The sequence below is a fragment of the Petaurus breviceps genome, unplaced genomic scaffold, assembly GCF_028583685.1.
Source record: "Petaurus breviceps papuanus isolate PSGF00001 unplaced genomic scaffold, PetGlider_PUasm1.0 90721, whole genome shotgun sequence".
NCBI lineage: Eukaryota > Metazoa > Chordata > Mammalia > Diprotodontia > Petauridae > Petaurus > Petaurus breviceps.
The window spans coordinates 34,353-55,902 of record NW_027187322.1 but is presented as its reverse complement, the minus strand read 5'-3'; the positions used below and the strand labels follow the sequence as shown (position 1 = coordinate 55,902).

Genomic DNA, 21,550 nt, shown 5'->3' with positions numbered 1-21,550 from the left:
GGATACACCCCGCACCTCTAATTAATCATATCTCTGACAGGAGGAGGGAAATATGCTTCATCATTTGTCTTCTGGGACCATACTTGGCTCTTGCATCACCTAGAGTTCTTAAGTCCTTCCAAGTTGCTCTTCCTTATATTATTTTGGTCATTGTATATCTACCTCATCCTCCTGCCTCTGCTCATTTCCCTCTGGATCAGTTCATACAAGTCTTCCCAGCAAAACCATAATAAGATTCCATCGCATTCATATACCAGTTTGCTTGGCCATCCCCCATTTGTCGGGCACTTACTTTGCTTCCAGTTCTTTGCTACAACAAAAAGTACTGATATCAATATTTTTGTGTATATGGGGCCTTTCCCTCTCTTTACCTCACTGGGACATATGCCCAGGAGCAATATTTTTGGGTCAACAGGCATGCACAACTGAATTTGTCTTGGATATTGTTCTAAACTACTCAATCTATTCATAGCACCACCCGTAATGTCTTAGTGTGCCCATCCTCCCAAAGCTCTTGACCATTCCCTCTTCTTTTTTGCCAGTTACATGAGGTAGAACCACAGCACTGTTTTAATGTGCATTTTTCTTGTTATTAATGATTCGGAGCACTTTTTATATCACAAGATCATAGTCACGTAGATTTAGGGCTGAAGGGGTGGGCCTTAGAGGTTATCAAGTCCAACCCTCTCATTTTACAGATGAGGAAACTGAGGCCCAAGAGCAGTGAGATTATGTGCTCAATGTTGGTCCCACATTCTTCTATCCTTCCATTTCTGGAGTCACATGGGTCCTTGGACCCACATGGAAGGCAATAAGAAATGGAAGCATGTTGGCTCAGGTCAGAGGACCTGAGAATGAATCTGTGCTCTGTCACTGTGTGACCTCTGGCAAGGCACCTTACTGTTCTGTGCTGCTCTTTCCTTATTTGCAAAATAAGCAGTTTGGTCTAGACGGGCTCTACATCAGCTATTCTCAACACCTCTTGTGTCATATAACCCCTGAAGGCTAATCGTGGGGCTATGAACCCTAGGCGAAGACCCTCCTTCCTAAGATCTCTTTCAGCTGTAAACCTCCAATCCTTCTTTAACTCCTAATATCTTCTTTCCTTTGGCTAGTGCTTCCTTTTAGTATGCAGAGAACATTTTCATTCCTTCCTGGCCAGATGCCTGGCACATAGTAGGTGCTTAATAAATGCTTATTAAATTGAATTTCCTGAATTGAGATCCATGATATGATCATCAAATTGTTGCAAACTTGATAACACATACAAACATAAAGGAGCATTTGCCACAAACTTGTGTTGGAAGCTTGGACACACACATGCACACAGAGCATTGGAAGGAGGCAGGTGTAGGTATGTTCCCCCTCTAGGGAGCCATGCAGACCCAAAGATGGTAGCAGAGGCATTGTCCCAGTACAGCAGAGGTCCTGGGCCCAGCAGGGAGGTGCTGGGAAGCCAGCAGCAGGGGTGGTTACCTGGAGGGTTTCCTGGACCACGCAGAATTCTTGGACAAAGTGGAAGCTGGAACCAAAGAGCACACACACCCAGGGCATTCTCTTCACTGGCACTGTCCCATTCAGATTCTGTATGGCTGGGGGGAATCAACTCACTGGTGAGTACTTTTCCATTTTTGATGGTGGTAGAAACACTTAAGGAAATACTATATCTAGAACCTGGTTATCATTTAGATAACTATATAGATAACTATCTAATACTATATCTAGAACCCTGGTTCTTGAACCTGTTAGGGGTTCATAATAATGGTCTACAATGCTAAAAGTTATTTAATGGTGCCTTAAGCAGTAACTGTCCAATTGTTATAAAAATATTTTTCATCTGTGACAAACATGCAAGTTTGAAGCATTATAGACATTATTTTCTGCAGTGATTTGAAACTATTATGATCATGTAAACAATGATTTTGGTGTTTGTATAATTTGATTATATTTGTGCATAATATATTTGTATGGTTTGATTACATCAAACGCTAATGGTTTCTGACAAAGTCCAAGGTGTTCTTGCAGTTTCTCCAACTTGTCATCAAATTGTTTCCCAAGTACCAGAAACAAACTGATTCCGAAGGGTCATTGGATGCACACACACCCTCAGCTGCATTCTGTACACTGCATCAGAGTTGCTCTCTCATTCCTGTTACCCTGTCATTGCACCTTATCAGCTGTGTAGTCATGTGATCACAATATCAGCAAGACTTGTATTCTTACAGAGCAAACGGCAGGCTATTTGAAGACAATTACTGGGCATGCACATTACACACTTTCTCAAAACCCACCTGCAGTAACACAAATGTTCTATAGAAACACACTATATGTTGCCTCTCACTAAAGTATTAAGACTGATTTCTTTATATCTGAGTGCTCTGTACTGTCCTCTGCATCTCCCTGATGCCCTGGGCACATCCTGTGCAGGATTTAGGGACCCTGCCACCCACATTTGGGACACACCATACACAAGCTAAACCTACATTTCATCTTGGAGACTTTCTTGTATTAATCCAGTCAATGAGCCAAAGGATAAGAAATTGATCTTTTAAGGTCAAGCCTCCAAGGACAAGATTCATTCCATGTGGGTCCAGAGCCTCTGGGAGATCCTGGGCCATGGGTTATAGGTATGCATTTGTGTGTACTTATATGTGTATATTTTCCCTCTGGTAGAATGTAAGCTCCTTAAGGATACGGCTGCTTTCACTTTAATCTTTATATGACCAGCACCTGGCACAGTGGGGGGCGCTAAATAAATATGGCCCGATTTGATGCTTTAGTAACCCTCAATTGTTTCTCCTTGTAGGGCTCACGTCAGGTTAGTCTGTGCCCTTGTGGGTACAGTCTTAATATTGTCAATAACCATGCCCCTTTTCCTTTGATAGCAACTTTCTATAATCGGGGCAGAATAGTGGAAATTTTGTCATTGTAATCCTAAATATATTACCAAAACATTTCTGAGTTGCTATAATAGGATGCAAGTGTAAAAGATCTTGTTTTCAATCTGAGTTTGTAGAATTCCATATCCTAAGCAACTAAGAGTTCTTGGGCTTGCTATCAACTTGCTAACATTCATGTATAACATTAGGTCCTTGAAGTATCTCATTCTTTTGGGATGATATGGGAATAATATCCTCAAAAGGGGGAAAAATAAGACAAAGCTCAAAATTTTAAATTAAATGGAATAGTAAATTTGGAGAAATAGGATCATACTGTTTCCCCTAAGGTTAGGTGTGTGTGTTTACACACACAGTTCTTGCTTTACATAAATAAGCATCATGCCAACTTGATTTCCTAGCACTGGGCCAGGCTCCAGCTTCGGGCAGGTGACAGCCACAGCTGGCACAGCCACCAGGAGGCCTCCCCCACAGGCACTCAAGTTGCTTGGGCTGAGGTAGCCACAGAATTGCAGAGATGGTAGGGCCACAAAAAGCCGTGTAAGGGACAAGGGAGGTCTGTGGAATGGTCCGTTCTACTTATGCCGAGAACTAGATTTTATGTCTATGATTGGTTTCCGAATGTTTCTAATGGGACATACAGGCCTTGAGTGTGTTTCAGTAACAAGTTCTCAAAACGGCCTTTATCATTGTAAATAAAGTGAAATTTTCCTCTTCTGAAGTGTCTGATAATATGAATAGATTGAAATCCTCATTTCACGAGTCAGGTCCTCCTAGATCTAAGCTTCTTTCTTCAGCCTGTTGATTGCAGTGTCCTTATTAGGTACAGGGTTTAGGTAAAGACAGAAACAGCAAGGAGTCTGTGAAAAGCAAAGTGTATCGTGGGTTCCTAATCTGATGTTCTTCTTGGAGCTCTGTTAATGTTCATGGGATCAGAACCATGAGGCTTGAGCCAGTTTTCACCACAAGAACTGGTTATTGGAAAACCAAATTTAGGGGGTGTAAAATTATATTGAGTCTTGTTACCGGCAGATTTTAGCAATGTTATCTAGGGATCTCTGCAAGTGACCTGGAACCAGAGAAACAGATCTGCTAGGAAGAGGCCCCTTCAGAGCTGTCCTGAGAACAAGACCTACTCCAGACTGTCCAAGAGAGGACGTTATCACCGGGGACATCTGGGACTCAAGACGAAATGTGCTTATTAAATGGACATTGGGTTACCCGAAGACTTGATGTTACCTAATACTGATGATCATTATTGTACTTTTCAACTTTGTTTCATGGTGTTTAAATTTGCTGAGTTTTCTTGGTTACTCTGGTGCCATGTAAATCTTCCCTTTCAAATTAGTTCATGATGAGCCCTCTGAGCAGTTTGATCTGTAACCTTAGTTTACCTACAGAGTCTACTTAACAGTTTGTCTCCTTAGGGGACAAAGGAGACTCTTGCCCCACCCCTTTGATGCCTCTTAAGGCAGACGTTTAAATAAGTGATCTGGGGAGGGGAATGTTACACTAAACAGAGTATTAAAACTCCGCTTTGCCTGATCTACTATTCTCTGAAATTCCAAATTCCTGTAAGTCATCTGTTGACGGGGGAATCACAAGTCGGCCCCTCCTGCCTCCGCGTCCCCTGATCCTCTCCATCAACAAGGAAACAAGGCAGCTCAATCCCTCCACCTACTCTTTACTCTGTGTGTGTAGAAACCAAGGTCCTTGCACAAATCGAAAGCCTTGGATTCGATTTGTCTCTGCAGCTGCCTGCACTGCTGAATAAACCCTTGCCTAGATGTAAGTGCTCGGTGTCTCTATTCCACCACATTAGAAATAACCCCCACCCTTCTCACAGCCTCTTTCGGGTTCGCCAAACTAAGCTGCATTCAAGGGTCACAGCTTTTGTAAAAGCCATGGATTTCCCAAAGTCCAGTCTCTTCTCAAGATAGAAACTCTCATGCTTTCTTTCCAGTTCAAGACCAAAATAATCAGTCAGGAGAATAGCTAATACTAGGTCCTCTGATATCTTGAGGCAAGTCTTGTTTTGACCTTTATTTCATAGTGGGCCAAAGTAGAAAACTTTAGAATATGTTTTGATCAAGGAAACAAATGAAGTGTGACAGGGTGCGTGATTTCTCCATATATAGAGCTAAGAGAGTAAGGTAAAATTCTCCTGAATGTTACCGTTGCCTAGGCTGGAGACCAGCCCACTTTATTCATTGTCTCTTCCTAACCCGGCCCTGGCGGTCAGATACATGGGTTAGGGTTTTTGTTTTTGCTGATGTCAGTTATATGTACCATCCCAGGGACGATTCCAAACTGAAGCTTGTCCTCCTTTGCCGAGGCCCAGGGCATGGAGACCGAGGTCCACCGTGCGGCCCACTCCCCCGTTCTATCAATCACGATGACGCCGCCTAAACCTTTGACCCTCGTCTTCATGTAACACAAGGCAGCGTCAGCAGCCTCTTGGGGATTCTTTCCTAAAAACAAGAGGATTGGCAAAGAAATATGATATTAATGCCTTCTAGGAGATAAAAAATCCTCTTGTGGAGCAAATAACCTCCCGCGATTATGATATTTCTTCTAAAGATGATTTTATCTGAATTGGTAAAACTGGGGCCCACTGAATTCTTCCCTTGATCCTGGGCCTCGAGGGCCAAGCCACCCTGATACAACAAAGCCCAGCAGAGCCCTCTGAAACCTTCTCTCACACTATTCCTTTTTCTAGGTTCCTATGTTCTCTGGGCAAGGGAACTAAGTACTTAGTTTAGAAAGTTTTCTCTTTCCCAATCCTTTGAGGTGGGAGTATCAGGGACAGTCGGGAGATGCACAAGAATGTACGAACAAAAGATGGTGCAGAGGTACGTCACAATGTGGCACACTGTCTCTTGCTGTGCACCATGGGCCTTCCCCAGCTCAGCAGAGCTTGGCCAGGAGCTGACGTCATGGACGATGTCTGGATTGGCCTGTAGCTAAGCCAGAGTGGAGCCCCTACAGAAGCAGGCCAGTGCTTGGCTCACAGACGGACACATACAATCCATTTGGCAGTCCCAGGCTCTGCACTCTAAGCAGGGCCTGTGAGAGCTTATACTTCACTGGTGGAACCAAGCACTTGAGGGAGGGCACCACCACCGAGGCTAGAGTCTGAGGGGTGGAAGGGGCCTCAGGGGCCGCTTGGCTTCTCCCTGTGCCTCTGAGGAGCCTGTTTCCCTTGTGCACAGTTCAAGCTCTTAGCCTTTCTTCCGCACCACGGCCCTCAAGCCCTTGAAGAGAGCTCCAGGCTAACTCTGCCTACTTCCTCCAATGTCACAGACTCAAGGCTGTACACGAGCCTCAAATGCAGGCCCCACACTGAACTGAGTCGTCTAGAGGAGGTCTGAGGAAGGCAGAGGCTTGGGGGGCTGACCCACTTCTCTCCTGCCTCAGCTGGAGCTTGGACTCCACTCAACTCTCAAGTTCTTTTCCTTGTAAAATTCATTCTTGGTGCCCAAGGGCAAGATTTTACATTTATCCTAATGAATTGCATCTCATCTGACAGACCAGTAAATGTATTCACCAAATCTGTTCTGTTCCCCTATAATCAAACTATGAAGATTGCAAATAAATCACATTTGGTCCTTTGAGTTAGTACCTTGCTCCATGTAGAAGACAACCAGTCTGGCGAGATTCACCTTTATTATGCTCTCTCCGTGCCCAGTGGTAGAAACAGCCCCGATCTCATTATCAGCATAGCCCCCAGAACCTGCTCAAACAAGAAAAGCAATGCTCTCACAGGGGCATCGCCACCACACCCAAAGGTCCAGTGCTCTGAGCTACAAAGAGCCCTGCCAAGGAAAAGGCGGGCTGTGGCGGGGGCTGCGCCGGCTCTGCACCTTGGTTTTGGTGGCAATAAAATGAGAGACCCGAACTAGATGTTCTCCAAGGTTGCTTCCAGTGGGGACATTTTACTGTTTCATTGATGGGAGATTTTGGAGAAATGAGGATAACTGAAAAACCCAACGAATCATGAAAAGATGTCCATTGCTTTCAGTGGTGTAGAGTCTGGTGCTGGGGTGTGGGGGTGCCTATATGTATGCGTGTGTGTGCATCTGCGCATGCATGTGTGCGTGTGCATCTGTGTGTATGTGTATGCGTGTGCATCTGTGTGTATGTGTATGGATGCATGTGTGCGTGTGGATGTGTGTGGATGTGTGTGCGTGTATGTCCAGTTGGGCTTCTGGGGAAGAGGCATTTGCTAAGGTTTTGTGGCTGGTGTAAGTCTCAAGTCACCATCTGGCGAGTGGTCAACTTGGGAGTGTCAGTGAGTAAATTATCTGCATCTGTCTGGGTCCTTTCCTCCATCCCAAGTAGGATATTAACAGGAGACTCAAGCAGGACAAAGTCTAAGCTTAGCTAAGAACAGCGTATGTATGTGTATGTGTGTGAACACTGACACATGTGTATCTGTGTATGCATGCATGTGTGTACAGGTTTATGAACATGAACAAGCATCTGAAATTTCTCAGCTAAAGAAAGAACTTTCTGGGCCGCTCAGTGGCGCAGTGAATAGAGCACTGGCCCTGGAGTCAGGAGGACCTGAGTTCAAATCCGGCCTCAGACACTTTACACTTATTAACCATGTGAACTTGGGCAAGTCACTTAACCCCAATTGCCCTATTTCCCCCCACCCTAAAAAGCAAAAAAAAAATAAAGAAAGAACTTTCTGATGCATGTCCTGCTGTATACTCACAGCTGGATTCTTCTCCCTATGTTTGCCCTAATACCCTAAACAGGCCAGCCAGCCCTGGGGGGGGGGGGCCCTGTAGGCTGCCACCTGCCCTGATGGGCACTTGGTGGTCACAATTTTTCTAGAAATGAAAGGTTACAGGCCATAATTTAAAGCTAGGTTGGATAGCTTAAGCTCTGGGCTTTGACTGCCTTGGAAAAATGGGAAAACCTCCCTCTTCCTCACAAACAACCAAAGCCCAAATCTTCTGAAGGCCATTTCAGCACTCTTTCCTGAAAGAGCAGGCTGCATTAAGAGTAATCATCTGAAGGGATTTGGTTCTACAATAAAACTGAATCATAAATGAAGGACTGGGGCACAGGGAGAGTCAGCCCCCTCAAAGGGAATCAAGTGTTCTGAGGTGGACAAAACCCCTCACTTGTTATGCGAATCCTTTACTGCCTGGACCAGCTTCCCAAAGGTAGAAGGTAGATATTGCTACCAAAAGAAGGTCAGTACAATTTGGGTTTTTTTTTAAAGGGCAACACCCAAACCCCGCCCACATCTGGAATTAGGTCCAGCATACCTTATGCAAACTTAAAATAACTGAAACCTGAAATATCGCTTCAACCATAAAGGTGCACCTTATTTTAAGTGGTAAATTACTCTGACCACTATTCTCAGCTTCTGGTCTCTCTCTATGGGAGCAGATCCTTTAAGACCAAGGCTGTGAGAAATTCTTGGCCTGAATGAAAACTGACCCAAATGAAGTCAGTAATGTGAAGGAAGAAAACAGGAGAGTGGTGTGAGGGAGGAGGCCTTACCGACACAGGGTGAGTCCCCGACACGGCCAACCATCTTATTAATGGTCCCCCCCGTGGATGTCGCATAGGCAAGGTTTCCATTTCTGTCAAGAGCCACAGCGCCTACTGTTCCAGTGTTCCTGAAAAACAGCAGCAGAACAGAGGGCCGGGCTAAAGCTCCCAATGCAGGCTTTAGCAGAGTTGCACTCTGATGAAGCCCAGTTGTCCCCAGGCCAGGAAGTGACCCCAGAAGGAGCTGACTGGCTGCTTATCCTCCAGAAGCCAGACAGAAGAGGCCATGGAAGATGGGCTTTTAACATCCACAATGACCAGCACTGACTGAAGAGATGGCCTGGGGCTTTTGTCTGCTCCTTAAGTAGGCAAAGTTGTGAGTCAGGAGACAGCAGGAGCCAAGGCCAGGCTCCTGGGGCTAGATCTGCTGTGCCGACCTCTCCTGGCCCTCTCTCCAGCTTCCATTCACCTTCGTTCTACTCTTCCTGCTCCTGTCTTTTATGCAGTGGGGTAGAAAAGGCCTCCCAGGGTGATCCATTTAAAAGATTCAGTCAGAAGGAAGCAGAATGTCTGATTCTGAAGCCTTAGGAAACTGAGGTACTCTGGGAGTGTTTTCTTCCTCTGCAGTGGAGGATAATGACTTTGGAAATGAAGGAATGTGGGAAGTCCACAAGGAGATGGCGAAGCGCAGAGTTTGGCTTTCTGAAGGAGAACAGAGCCATAACAGACTCTCATTGAAAGGCTGGGATGACTCACATGAAGATTAGGAGACATGGCTGGACATGTTGGACTCAAGAAGGCTTTTAAGATGAAATTCAAGGGAGGGAAACAGCTCCCATAAAACAGGTATGATCAAGAAAGAAGAGAAGGAAAAGGCCGGGGGTGGCCCCAGAGGACTCGTGATACATGGGAACGTGCGGAAACTAGGTGGTGAACATTTGGGGCAGGAGAAAAGGACAAAGAGAACTCAGTGGGGGAGCATGTGGGATGAAGGAGGGTGGAGCGAACTCTGGCTGACTTTCCAAGTCTTACTGCATATCCCTGCTCTTCACTCACCCAGTGGGCTGGCCAAACTGGCCTGTTACTCCTCCTAGATGACCTTGCATCTCCTCCCTGGGTGCCTCTGCCTGGGCTGGGCCTGCTGCCTCAGGTGGCCTCCCTCTTGGCTCTTCAATCCCGAGCCTTCTGCAAAGCCTGATCCAAGCACCCCTTTCCACAGGAAGCCAACCCTCATCCCCCAGCTGCTAGTGCCCTCTTCCCAGAAAGTCCTCTGTTCCAATTCACACGCACTTTTATGCATCCATACTATTTTTCCTCAGGAGAACGTAAGCCCCTTGAAGACAGAGACAGTTTAATTTTTGTCGTCATCTTCCTAATGCTGAGTACATATCTTGGAATACAGTATGAGCTAGAAAGTGCTTGTTGAATGAATAAATGCATGAATGACTGGAAACAACAAGCAGGCTGACCTGACACTCGGACCCAGCAGCTTCTGGAACCAGGGAGTAAATCGATGGTTTGGGAGCATTTCGCTTTCCCTAGTTTGTTCCATAATGGAAACAGACTCACTAAAAACAAGGCAATGCCAAGTAGATGACATATAATACAGATAATACGTTTACGTTAATAAAAACACTACAGGAGAAAAACAATGCAATTTCAAGATAACCTAATTTTTTTTCACATGATCACCAGCCTGGAAGATCAGAGGAATGCTGGAGACCATGTGTCCATGACTTCATAAAAGCACCAGACAAGTTTCTTACCCTATCCTCATGGACAGCATGACAAAGTGTGAACTGGAGATAGTAAGGGAGAGTTCCCAGCCAGCTGAACCTCTGTGCCCAAAGACTGCTAACTGATGGATCCAGGCTAGCCCAACAGGGCCACTTTAATGGTGGGTCCAGGCTAGCCCGACCAGGGCCACTTTAATGGTGGGTCCAGGCTAGCCCAACAGGGGCCACTTTAATGGTGGGTCCAGGCTAGCCCAACAGGGGCCACTTTAATGGTGGGTCCAGGCTAGCCTGACCAGGGCCACTTTAATGGTGGGTCCAGGCTAGCCTGACCAGGGCCACTTTAATGGTGGGCCAATAGGTAGCTATGTCCTGTTCTACAATTTTTTTGATACTTGGATGAAAATATAAAAGGCACACTTATCTGAGAATACGAGATAGTGAGTACACTAAATGACAAAATTACAAGGCAAAAATATCTTTGAAATTATGGATTGAAATGGGAAAAAAAAGACTGACTTTGAAAAACTTAATGCCCAAGCCCACTGTGAGAAAGCTGGCATACCAGAATGCTGTGCTTGATTTGAGGCCCCACAGCTTGCGGGACACTGAGAAGCCAGAGGATGTTGACAGAAGGATGGACAGGCAGGTAAGGTGTGAAAGCTTTGAGGAATTCAGGATGTGGCTTGGGGGATCTGAGAGCCCGTCCCATTAAAGGAGAGACATTCTATACAGGTTTAGAAGGGAGAAGTAGGGTGTACGAGAAAGCAGATTGCAGATTTACTCTACAAAGAGCTTCCTGAGGGACAAAGGAGAGGGCTCTGGGCCTAGCTCTGTCCTTCCAAGCTGCCTCATGAAGGAATGAGCTCCAGCTTACTACAAGCTCCCACTATCAGGCTGGCTTCCTTCCTTGTTTGTCCTTCGTTCTCCAAAAGGACCATGACATATGAAGAGACATTGGGAAGGAGGGAAGACTAAGGCCGCATAGGTCCTTTCCCACTCTGGGCTTATATGGCCATCTTAAAGTCAAAACCCACTATAATACTTTTCACAGGGCTGTTCTGGTTTTGCTGTATTTAGTACTGTGCCTTAAACAAGTGGGATCTTATTCCCTGGGACTTTGAAATTCATGACAGAAAAACTCCAGAACGTTGTTAATTTAACTCTGTGATAAAACAGACAGGAGCAATGTGACATTGTATTATCTTTTTTAAAAAAGGTCAAGGGGATGAAGGGCCCAGATGGGAGTCTGTGTAGGATACACAAATCCCTCTGGGAAACAAATTTTTGGTGTTCTTGAAAAGCATTCTCAGGCCACGGACTCATGTTCATGGCTGGCCATTCCTGACCTTGGCTGACCTAACCTGAATCTCTCCGCTCATCTCCTTGAGAAGCTTTGGCTAACTGAGGCTGGCTTTTTCCTTAGTGACAGAATTGGTGCTTTCTTATATGGAGGGATGGAATGCTGTCTGATGTGCATAAACGTAGGTGATTCCATACTTTTGTTAAGTCTGAGGACCTCTATAAGCGTTCCAAACATGCAGTTCAGAGTCACAGGAAATACCTACTTGTCCATATCCATTAGGAAGTTAGTTTTTTCAACTTTTTCTTTTTTCAGACGCTTGACGTTTCGTTCCGTTATCAGTTTTTCTACAGGAGTGGTTGGGATCCCCATGTTCTTAGCAAAACATGCCGCACCTCGATCAGTCAGGAAGGAGTGATTTGTCTGATTCAGAAAGGAAAGGAACATTGTTAAGCCTCCTGAGCAGTCCTGCTACATCTTCTGAGTACAAAAGTTCAAAAAGGCAAATTCCACTGGTTTCTTTTTTCTGGCAGGAGCTCAAGTGCATCTTTCCCAAACAGAAGAGGGAACAGATACCACCCAGTATAAGACTGTCATAAGAAAAGCCATCAGTTAATAGCTCAGTTGGTCAAATTGGTGTCTAAGTGAGGAGGAAAGAGACTATCAAGGGTGAAAGTTCAAGGCCCCACATCAATTCCCTTCCTGCTAGGAAGAAATACCCTCGTTACCAGACTGCCATGGGCTGGCACAGGCCAATGAGGGGCTGCCAGATCACACTGCTGAGACTCATCGCACCTATCTTCCCGCACTGTGCCAGGAAGCACAGGCTTCTCATGGCTGTTATGACTCTTGAGTCTGGGGGTGTCACTGCCAAGTTACCAGAAAAAAAGATACTCATCATTTAGCCATACCTTTTCCATAACCAGACGGGCAACTTTAATGGGGTTTGCAATGCCTCTAAGTGAAGAGACGGCTCCGGAGGACAGATTTCTCCCATCCATGATACTGGCATCCATTTCGATTTGACCATCTTCATTCAAGACAGATCCATTACCTACAAGAAAAAGGGGAGGACAACATGGGGAAGCGGTTTTGATTCCATGGCCCTAGAAGCCACATGTTGCACAGGATTCCAAGGCTTTCCTGGAGGATGATGGGAAACCCAAGGCCCTCCAATAGGCCATCCCACTCATGATATTCTACCCATAGTACTGTTTGACTAGAAAAGAGTAATGTCCTGATTTGGTGTTTTTTTTGGAGGGCTACTGGGGTTAAGTGACTTGCCCAAAGTCACACGGCTAGTAAGTTTGTCAAGTGTCTGAGGCTGCATTTGAACTCAGGTCCTCCTGACTTCAGGGCCGGTGCTGCATTCACTGCACCACCTAGCCATCCCTCTGGTTTTTGTTTTTAAAGGTGAGCGGAAGACAGAGGTGGGCTGAGGATTCAAAGGCTGTGGGGCCTGGCAAGTTCATGGGAAATGCTACGAAAGCAAGGCTGATTTCTGCTGCTCCAATGTGGAGGTGGGGCATCTACTCAGCAGTCACAGGGAAGGAAGAGGCTTCTGCAGGGTGCCCTCCAGAGGGGGGGGTCTTGAAGAGCCAGTTTTACCTCAACTCTCCAAGTAGGTTTTAAGTTACGGTTGAACTTTAGCTTTTGTGGAAAATACTATCATTTGAGAGTGAAATGGCTTGTGTCCAGATAGATATTTCAAAGACAGTGGATTTCCATCCCTTTCTATTTTCTCTTTAAGTAAAGACACTTAGAATTATTTCATACTCTCTGGCAGATCTGTGCCTGAAACAAAACCAAAAACCAAACAGGGAACAGGAATCACCTGATATTAATGATTAATGATTGCTGGTTCCAGTTTTGTTATATTACCAACAAGTCATCTTGTTGGAGAGAGAACCACTGAGGCCTGGAGGTGGAGACTGCCTTGATGACCCCTGCCTGTGGATGGGCATCTGAGGCTGTGGCTTGTTGCTGGTTATGCCCTTGAATTTCACTTCTGGACACGTCTGGTGCTCTTCTCCCAGCAGTGCAGCCAGTCTCTTGGGGACTGAGCTTGGGAGAGAGATGTGGGCAGTTTGCTATCTTCCTCCTTCCCTTTCAGTTAAGGCTCTTCTGATTAGATTTATATCAAGCAAAAGTATTTTCCCCCAGTCTTTGTAAGATGTGCTCCACTGCTTGCTAAAAGCATTCCCTATACTTTAAGCCACGGTAGAGAAATCCAGATCGTGTTTTCAGACACTTAGCCGGCCATTCCCTTTCTAAATCTTCCCATCTTCTGACAGGAGGTACCTGACAGGGACAGATGGCTTCATCTGCAATTTTTGCTCTGCCTTCTATGGCCCAAGTGTTTGTTTTCATCAAGCACCAGATCATGTTCTGAGCGTGGACAATGTGTGGTCACAGCAGATGACGACCTAGTCTTCAGGGCAGTACAATGAACTCTGGGTGGGTTTCCCTGGAAAAGAACAAGTCCGTGAAATGACCAGGATTCGGGCCCAGAAGGGGCCTCCACAGGAAGCTTCACTGGCTGGTTCTTCTTCATTATCTTCTCCAATGAGTCCAAGAACTGCTCATAGCTCAGAGGTAGAAGTGTCCTTCAGTGCTTCAGTCCAATGGCTCCCCAATGGCTAGGCCCTCTCCCATTAGCCCCAATGTGGGCGACTGCAGAGTCAGTGGCTTAGACAAAGAATCACTCCCCTGTTTTCTACCTCCAGGGTTCTTAACCTGGGGGTCAGCAAACTTTAAAAAAAAATTCTGGTAACTATTTCAATATAATTGGTTTCCTATGTAATCCTATGCATTTTATTTTGTGCATTTGAGAACATCATTCTGAGAAAGGCTCTGAGGCTTCACCCAACTGCCTATCCACAGGCTCCAGGCCACAGATAAGCTCCCGTGTATCACACAAAGGGAAGGCAAGGTAACAATGTCATGGGCTTCTTTTCCCAGGAGTTACTGGGCAAAGCCTCATTTCTGCTGCCGTCAGCAGAGCACACAGCACAGACTCCACAGCCTCATGGGCTCGGCGAACCTCTCTGGTGGCGCCACACACACTCCAGGTCCTTATGTAAGCCCTGAGAAGCTGGGAGGGGCTGGAACTTGTCCATAAGGTTGGCTACAGCATTGGCTAAACCTTGGAGAAGACACAGGAGCTTGAGCAATGGCTAGTGGAGAACGCTGAGAGCAGTCAGGTCAGTGCCTTTGTTCCCACTCTGGGAGCAGGAGGATACTGTGCTATCCAAGAACCAGAAAAGAAAGAAAGGAGATGCATCGGCATAAATGTAGACAAGGAAGAGGGAAAAGGAAAAGACCCAAGGTCCTGGAAGGACAGAAAGAACATATTTAACTAGCCCTTCCGGGGATCCCTGAGGAGAGGAATCATTTGGGTGATATTCTGACTAGGACACAGCTTGCTGGTTTCAGGATGTCAATTACAGTGTGATCTACCTGGGAGTTAGGGGGTTAAAGGTGCTGATGCTTGGGGGCTCATGCTGGCCCAGGCTTCCCCCGTCCTTCCCAGCGCTAAGGTGCTGCCTCCTGAGGACCCAAGGGCTTTAGCTCCAGACAGAAGCACCGTGAGTGAGCATTCTTTATGGATAAGGGCAGAGGAGGGAGGTGGTCCCAGCAGTGATGGGCACTTCTTGGTCCTAGGACAAAAGAGGCTTTTCAATGGAGGAATATCTGGGAAAAGAGAGGGCAGGGCCTAGCCAGAGAGGAGCATGGCTGTTCTTAGTGGAAATTAATGACAAGAACTTCCCAGGCTCGACTTCTCTGCTCCAGAGGCTCGGGGCCCTTCCCTTCTATCGCATCCGTGGGGAACAGGACCAAGACTGTGCTGCAGAGCTGGGGCCCTGCTCTGATGTGAAGACAATGCTTGCTCAGTGGATGTTTGAGGACCTTGTGAGCAGAGGCAGAAACTACAAAGGGAGGAGAGAATCAAGTAAAATGTGGAAAATTGTAAGACATTAAAGCCAGAAAGCAGCTCAGCGCTCATCCAGTCTGACCGGCTTTACTTTGAAGAGGCTGAGACCCCCCCCCCCGAAAGTTGAATGGCCAAAGCCTTCTGACTCCTCTGATGCTCTAGTACCCCAATTACATCGGATGGGTTCTAGATCTTCCCGCCCCCCATCTGTCTCTGATTCTCCAGCAGGACCAGTGTCTCCTTCGTTGGCACTCATACATCAGGAGGATACTGAACGGCCTACTTGTGGAAAGAGTCTCTGTGTTTTTCCTGGGCAAGGTGCCCGGAACGCTCCTTAGCTGACGGCTGTGACCAGACGTGATGGGGTCTCCCTTCTTCAGAAGCGTACCCCAAGCCCCTATGCAGGAAGTCTCCAGCCTGTCAGTCCTGGGGTGGGCAGGCCCTAAGCAGGATGGTGACAATGGCAAGCATGGCTTTGGCAGGAGACAGGAGGCCAGTGGGCAGAGCTCTTCCTTCGGGTGACAAGTGGCCCTCCAAAAGAAAAATGCACACTTGGAAGTTCAATCTGCCTTAGTAATACTTTCTTAAGTCTTGATAATGAAAAACCAAGTCCTGATCGGTAGTGCTTGCTGATTCCCAAGGTGTAAATGCTCACCCCCAAGACTATACAGTTGGCTCCAGGTCTGAGCTGGCCCCCGCACGCCTGACTGGAGCAGGGAGGAAGCTTGTGCGTCACCTCTCTGGCTGGGAGAGAAGGTGCATCCAGGCACTCTGCTGCACCCACCCAAACCACCAGACTAGAACCAGCACGGCTTTCCATCCCCCTAGAGCCTGGCTCTGAGAAGGCCTCCAGAGGGCAGAGGTCACCCCCAACAAAGCCAGGGCTTCTCAGTTCCAGATGGCTGCCCATGGGAATGTACAAGGATGACACCATGAATCAACTTTGTTGTGAAGAAGGAGACCATGGAGACGGAACAGCCTGGCACAGATCAGCACAGGTTCATTCCCCAGGGTTTTCTATTCTGCTAGAGAGCAAACCAAATACTCTGTCACTGGACCCTAAGTTTGTGTTTGCAAACACCGAGAGTTTTGGTGATGCCCGTGCACACAGGCTTATTTGCCTAGTGGACTCAAACCAACACTCAATACTATTACAGACCAGGGGACGGCAACTACCACTGTGGGCCTCATCTTCTGCTGCTCTCGGTATGGCCTGCAAGCTAGCTCACCAGCTGGCCAAAAAAGGCAGTGTGTGGGCAGGACTGGGCAGGATGGGCCCCCGGCCTGTTGTTTGCCAGCCCCTGGTCCATAGACTCTAGTCATTCAGAGAGCTCTTACATAAGACAGAGCCCGGGTAGAACTTTTACAAAGCTGCCTTAATGAAGAGACAAGTTGAATGGTCACTTTTCAAGGTGAGACTGAGAAAGAAATGTTTTCACTGGTTTCAGATGCTTAAAGTCTTAGGAGTGGTTTCTGGGAACAAGGTCATGGATTTACTTTGAAAGAAAAAAAAGATTTGAGAGAGGTTTTTTCATAAGATGTGCATATTTTCCTTCCTGGAAGATTTTATATTTGCCTCATTCTCTGAACCACCCACTTCCCCACCCCATCGGAACGTCTGACCCTGAGAGTACCTCCCGATTACTTTGATTCTAAACTTGCCTTTGGGGAACCAGTCACCTGGGGATGGGAGGGAGTCTGCTTTCCTGGATGGATTTGGGAAAACAGCAGCTGGTCTCTCCTAAATATCCTTTCCTTTCAGACCCCAGCGTACAGACGTGGACCTGTGTCTGAGTCGATTCCCACCCCCCCAGCCCCCCGTTATTCTCTGACATCTCACCAAGGCATCAATTTTTTCTAAGCTGTTGATCTACACATCTGTAGACAGTTCTGTGCACAGGATGGCACCTAACCCACAGAGCGATGAAAAGAAAATGCTGTGTCAACCTTAAGACACACATGTGAGTCATTATTATGTTTGAGGGGCCCACAGCCTATAAGGCCCGATACCAACGTGCTGGATGGTGAAGAAGCTTATTGTTTCTTTAGAGAACACTATGCCATGGGATCTTCAAACAGCAAAGAACCATGGGGGCCACTGAGTCCAATCCATACTGGAATGGGAACCCCCTCTACAGAATCTCTGACCACTGTTTATTCAGTCATGAGTTGGACCTCTGAGTGAGGAGGGACTGACCCCACCCTCTGGCACCTGGGAGGGGGGAGTGTTGGATTTGGGCTTTCGGGCCTGGGTAGGAAGTCAATAGGCAGATGGGGAAGGAGGACCCCTGCTGGGCCTTGGGAAAGGAAAGTGCAGGCTCTGTTTGGGGGAGCAAAGACAGTCTAATTTAGCTGAAGTACAGAGTACAGGGAAGGGAATAATATAAAATTAAGACTGGAAAGAGATGATGGTCCTATATCGTAAAAAATCTAGTAAAATCTGGGCATTTTAGCAGACTGAGAACTCTGTGGGTCAGCAGTGTGACCCGGAAGCCAGGAGGAGGGGGGCAGTCTGGGACTGCAGCAGCAGGCTCACAGCCCTGGAGGGCTATTTCCACGTGTGGGTGCCATATTTTAGGAAGGACACTGATAAACCTGGGGCATATCCAGAAGAGGGCCACAAAGGAAGGCCTCAAGCTCATGCTACATCCAGACTGGTTAAAAGAACTGGGGAAGGGAAGACTAAGGGATGGGGCATGTGCCAGGTGAGCTGTTTTCAAGGACTGGAAGGGCTGTGCCATGAGGAAGATGACTGGGGTTTGTTTTGGGGCAAAAGTCAGAGGACCAGGCGGGAGTGGCAAATATAGGCTGGCTGTCAGGAAATCCTGCTGAGGAATGAGCACCATCCAATGGAGAACGGGTGTCTCAGGAGACAAGGGGCTCTCCCTCACCTGAAGTCTTCAAGGAAAGGTCATTCAACCACTTGTCAAGTACACTGGTGTAATGGGAATGCAAATTTGGAAGATCTTCCCTGCCCCTAGGCTAAAATGCACCTGAAGCCTGGGGAGGGAGGCTTGTTTTTCAGTTTTCTCTGAGCCAGGAGAAGGCTATATAAGCCCTGATGTGTAGCTTTGTTTTGGGACTCACTTTGAGAAGTGTTCTGTGATTTGATCTGAATTCTGGGAAGCCGTTGTTGAGAGTCCCCCGGCTTTGAAAAACCCAGATGTGGAAACCCAGATGTTGACTGGGTATGGATGTAATGGCTGGACAGTTTGGAAATCTGTCTACTTGATCTGTTTCTGTCTTGATAATTCTGCCTGTATGCTTTGAAGTTTGGGGTGCTGACCTTTTTGCCCTGAACAAGGTAAACGATATATGTCTGACTGATTAAAGTAAGCTTGTTAACCCATTTTGAGTTGCTTTCCTTTAACAAAGCAGATCCAAGAACCTGTGTGAGCAGGCACCCTGGGGACACTGGGGTGCTTGCCGCTACAACTGGCCATGGGATTCTTACCCAGATGAGTTCTGGAGGGTGACATGACCACAGCCATGTGTGATGAAGGGGATTCTGGCCGGTAGTAAAGTGAGCCTTAGCAGGATAGACTGAAGAGGAAAAGGGAGAAAGTCTGGCAGGCAGAGGCCGTCATTAGAGAGCCAGTCCTTAGGCGGGGGGAGGGGCAAGGAAAGAACACACAGGATGGCTGGCTACAAGCAGCAAGGAAGGGGAGTGTGGGCATGGGAGGTGGGGGGGCCGCCTCACGTGCTCAGGACATATCTCTCGTGCTGTTACTCACTTCTGCCCCCCAAACGTACCTGCATTGAACTCGGGGTCGTCCTCCAGGGCCATCACTGCCCCTTCCACAGCGTCGAGGGCATTGCCGCCTTCCTTGAGGATGTTGTAGCCCATCAGAGCGGCCTTGGTGACACCATGTCGGACTCTTTCGGAACGTTCCTTAGAGATGGAGCCAGCTCCTCCGCCATGAACCACAATAACAGGCTGAACAAAGTCTGGGCCAAGATCATAAAAACCAAGAGCTTTTCAGGACAATCGCCAGTCCAGCAGGTCAAGCAGGAGGAGAGATCTCCACCGGAGATTTGTAAGAGTAACCCAGACATAAGCCTGTGCAGAGCACCTACTGTGTGCCAGGCTTATGTTAAGCACATTTCACAAATGCCTTCTCTTTCGAATCTTGCCAGGGAAAAGGGAAGGGATATCATGACCCTCATTTTACTGGTGAAGAAACTGATGCAGGCAGAGGTGAAGTGACTTGCCCAGGGTCACACAGCTGGGACATGTCTGAGCCTGGATTTGGACTTAGGTCTTCCTAACTTCAGGCCCAGAGTTCCACCCACTGAGCCACCACATAATTAACAATTACTCTATAATATGCTTGCAGTGGGGATCACCCTCCTGAGCCTCCTTCTCATTCACTTTAGCCTGTGTATATCTGTATGTGTGTCCCATTCTCATGCTAAATGTGAGGACACTGATTTGCTGGAGGCAGGACAGGAAGCAAGCAGCAGGCAGGGAGGTGAAAGCAGGCTTGGCCCAACCCCGGACTCTCTGCCTCTTAATTAGGACAGATTTTATCAGATGAGTGAGGAAAACCCTTCCACCAAGTAGGAGGGACCTTCTCTACAGCCTGGGATCTCCCAGAGGGGGCAGAGCAGAGGCGTCAACAGCAGGAGGGCCCACAATCCTACCAGAGTTCAGCCTGAACCAGATTAAGGTGTAACTGGGAAAAATGCAAATGCAATGATACAGAGACAGTGTTAATGTGGGTACTAAAGCATGCAAACTTATGGATGGTTCGGTGGTCCCCACTGCTATGTGAGTTTGACACCACTGGCCTAGAGCCCCGAGAGGTGGCTGCCTGAGGTGGGGCTTCAAGCTAGGTCTCCCTGGCGAAGGCCACCCCTCTCTTCTCTACCTCTGTGGCTCCCCAATACCTCAAGCTGGAGAGGTTGTCCATAAGGGTACAGTGACAGTGCCTGTTTGTTACATGAAGACCAGGCTGGCTCATCACCAGGTCTGCTTCTGGGGGCATGGTTTGTTTTTCTGACCCCAGTAACTCTCACAGACCATTTCCTACAACACGGAGAGGCTTCTGTCTGTCTGGGGGGAGGAAGGCCCCCCAGTGGGAAATGCTGGGTTTGTGGAGTGTGCAGGCAGCAGCTTCCATGCAGCCCCTCTCGTGGTGTGAGGCATTTCTGGGCTCCTCAACACCAAGCCAGAAGAGACTACACCAACCCTTGCCGCTCCCAGCAAGCTGGAAGGGCCCCAGATACTGACCTGTGACACACTGGGAGGACCTGGAAGAGGAATAGGAGCGATGGTCAGAATGGCCCGAGCGGGAGGAGCACGCCATGTCAGTCATCTTGAAGGTGGTAGTTTACAGGGCCCTGGATTCCATCTGGGCAAAGCAGCACAAGACGTCAGCTGGAGGTCACTGGCTCCAATTCCTCCACCCTTACCACACCCTAGATGCACCATCAAGTGCCCTCTGCCAGAAGATCTCTAGGGAGGAGAAGCTTGTTGGGGGCGACCTGGCACTTTTGGATAGCTCTATTTATTAGGAGCCAGCCGCTAGGGGGCGCCATGGTGCACAGAGCGCCAGGACTGGAGTCCAGAAGACCCAAGTTCAAATCTGCCTTCAGCCACTTAGTAGTAGTGTGACCCTGAGCCAGTCACTTAATCCTTGACTTAAGTCACTTAACCCTTGCCTCAGTTTCTTCATCTGTAAAATGAGCTTCAGAAGGAAGCTCCACTATCTTTGCCAAGAAAGCCCCAATTGGGGTCACAGAGTCAGACACAACTGAATATCTAGTTAGGCACCACCTCTAATTGGATATAAATCGGACTCTGGGAATCTTCCACCACTGCTCCTTCCTTCAGGGGACAGCCCTTCCAATACTCCCAGCTGACCATTACATCCTTCCTGAGAATCCTCTTCTCTAGCATAAATGCCCTCAGCTCCACCAGTCAACCCTCCCACAGGCTGATCTCGAAGGGTCCACCATCCTGGATGTCCCCTCAGAACGCAGTGCAGCTCAGCCACCTTCTTCCTGAAAGATGGCCCCACCCCTGAAGGGGCTGGGTGAGACTGTTCCCTCCCTCGCCCTCTTACTGCCGTCTAAAATCCAGGGGTCTGGGTTGCCATGGGGGCCCTGAAATCCACCATGGCCGCCCCTCCCAAGATTTTCTTCAGGTGAGCTACTGTACCAGGAGGGA

The 21,550-nt window shown here is 47.7% G+C and overlaps 1 protein-coding gene and 1 long non-coding RNA gene across 3 annotated transcripts; one reads left to right on the top strand and one right to left on the bottom strand.

Annotated features, from left to right (window-relative positions):
- Positions 1-4,896: 4,896 nt before the first annotated feature.
- ASRGL1 (asparaginase and isoaspartyl peptidase 1) lies at positions 4,897-20,766 on the bottom strand. Of its 2 annotated transcripts, XM_069066129.1 has the most exons (7): positions 20,612-20,765; positions 19,132-19,326; positions 12,356-12,498; positions 11,710-11,867; positions 8,418-8,536; positions 6,520-6,630; positions 4,897-5,368 (listed from the first exon to the last, which is right to left on the bottom strand). In XM_069066129.1, exons 1-7 carry the CDS (start codon positions 20,694-20,696, stop codon positions 5,136-5,138), a joined length of 1,044 nt encoding a protein of 347 aa, XP_068922230.1. In that variant the 5' UTR covers positions 20,697-20,765; the 3' UTR covers positions 4,897-5,135. The 2 variants fall into 2 exon arrangements, with proteins under 2 accessions (XP_068922230.1, XP_068922231.1); XM_069066130.1 differs by lacking the exon at positions 6,520-6,630 and having other exon boundaries at positions 20,612-20,766.
- On the top strand, positions 10,436-18,727 carry LOC138144735 (uncharacterized). Its single transcript, XR_011164014.1, has 2 exons — positions 10,436-10,790; positions 11,978-18,727. It is a non-coding gene; the product is annotated as an uncharacterized lncRNA (long non-coding RNA).
- Positions 20,767-21,550: the final 784 nt, after the last annotated feature.

Excerpts from the sequence above, each read along its gene's own strand:
- ASRGL1 (XM_069066129.1), bottom strand. The coding sequence starts at position 20,696 with ATGACTGACATGGCGTGCTCCTCCCGCTCGGGCCATTCTGACCATCGC. Across the intron at positions 8,537-11,709 it reads TTCCTAATGGATATGGACAA|GAACACTGGAACAGTAGGCG; the intron begins GTAGGTATTTCC and ends GCTGTTTTTCAG. Across the intron at positions 5,369-6,519 it reads TGTCTTCTACATGGAGCAAG|GAAAGAATCCCCAAGAGGCT; the intron begins GTACTAACTCAA and ends TCTTGTTTTTAG.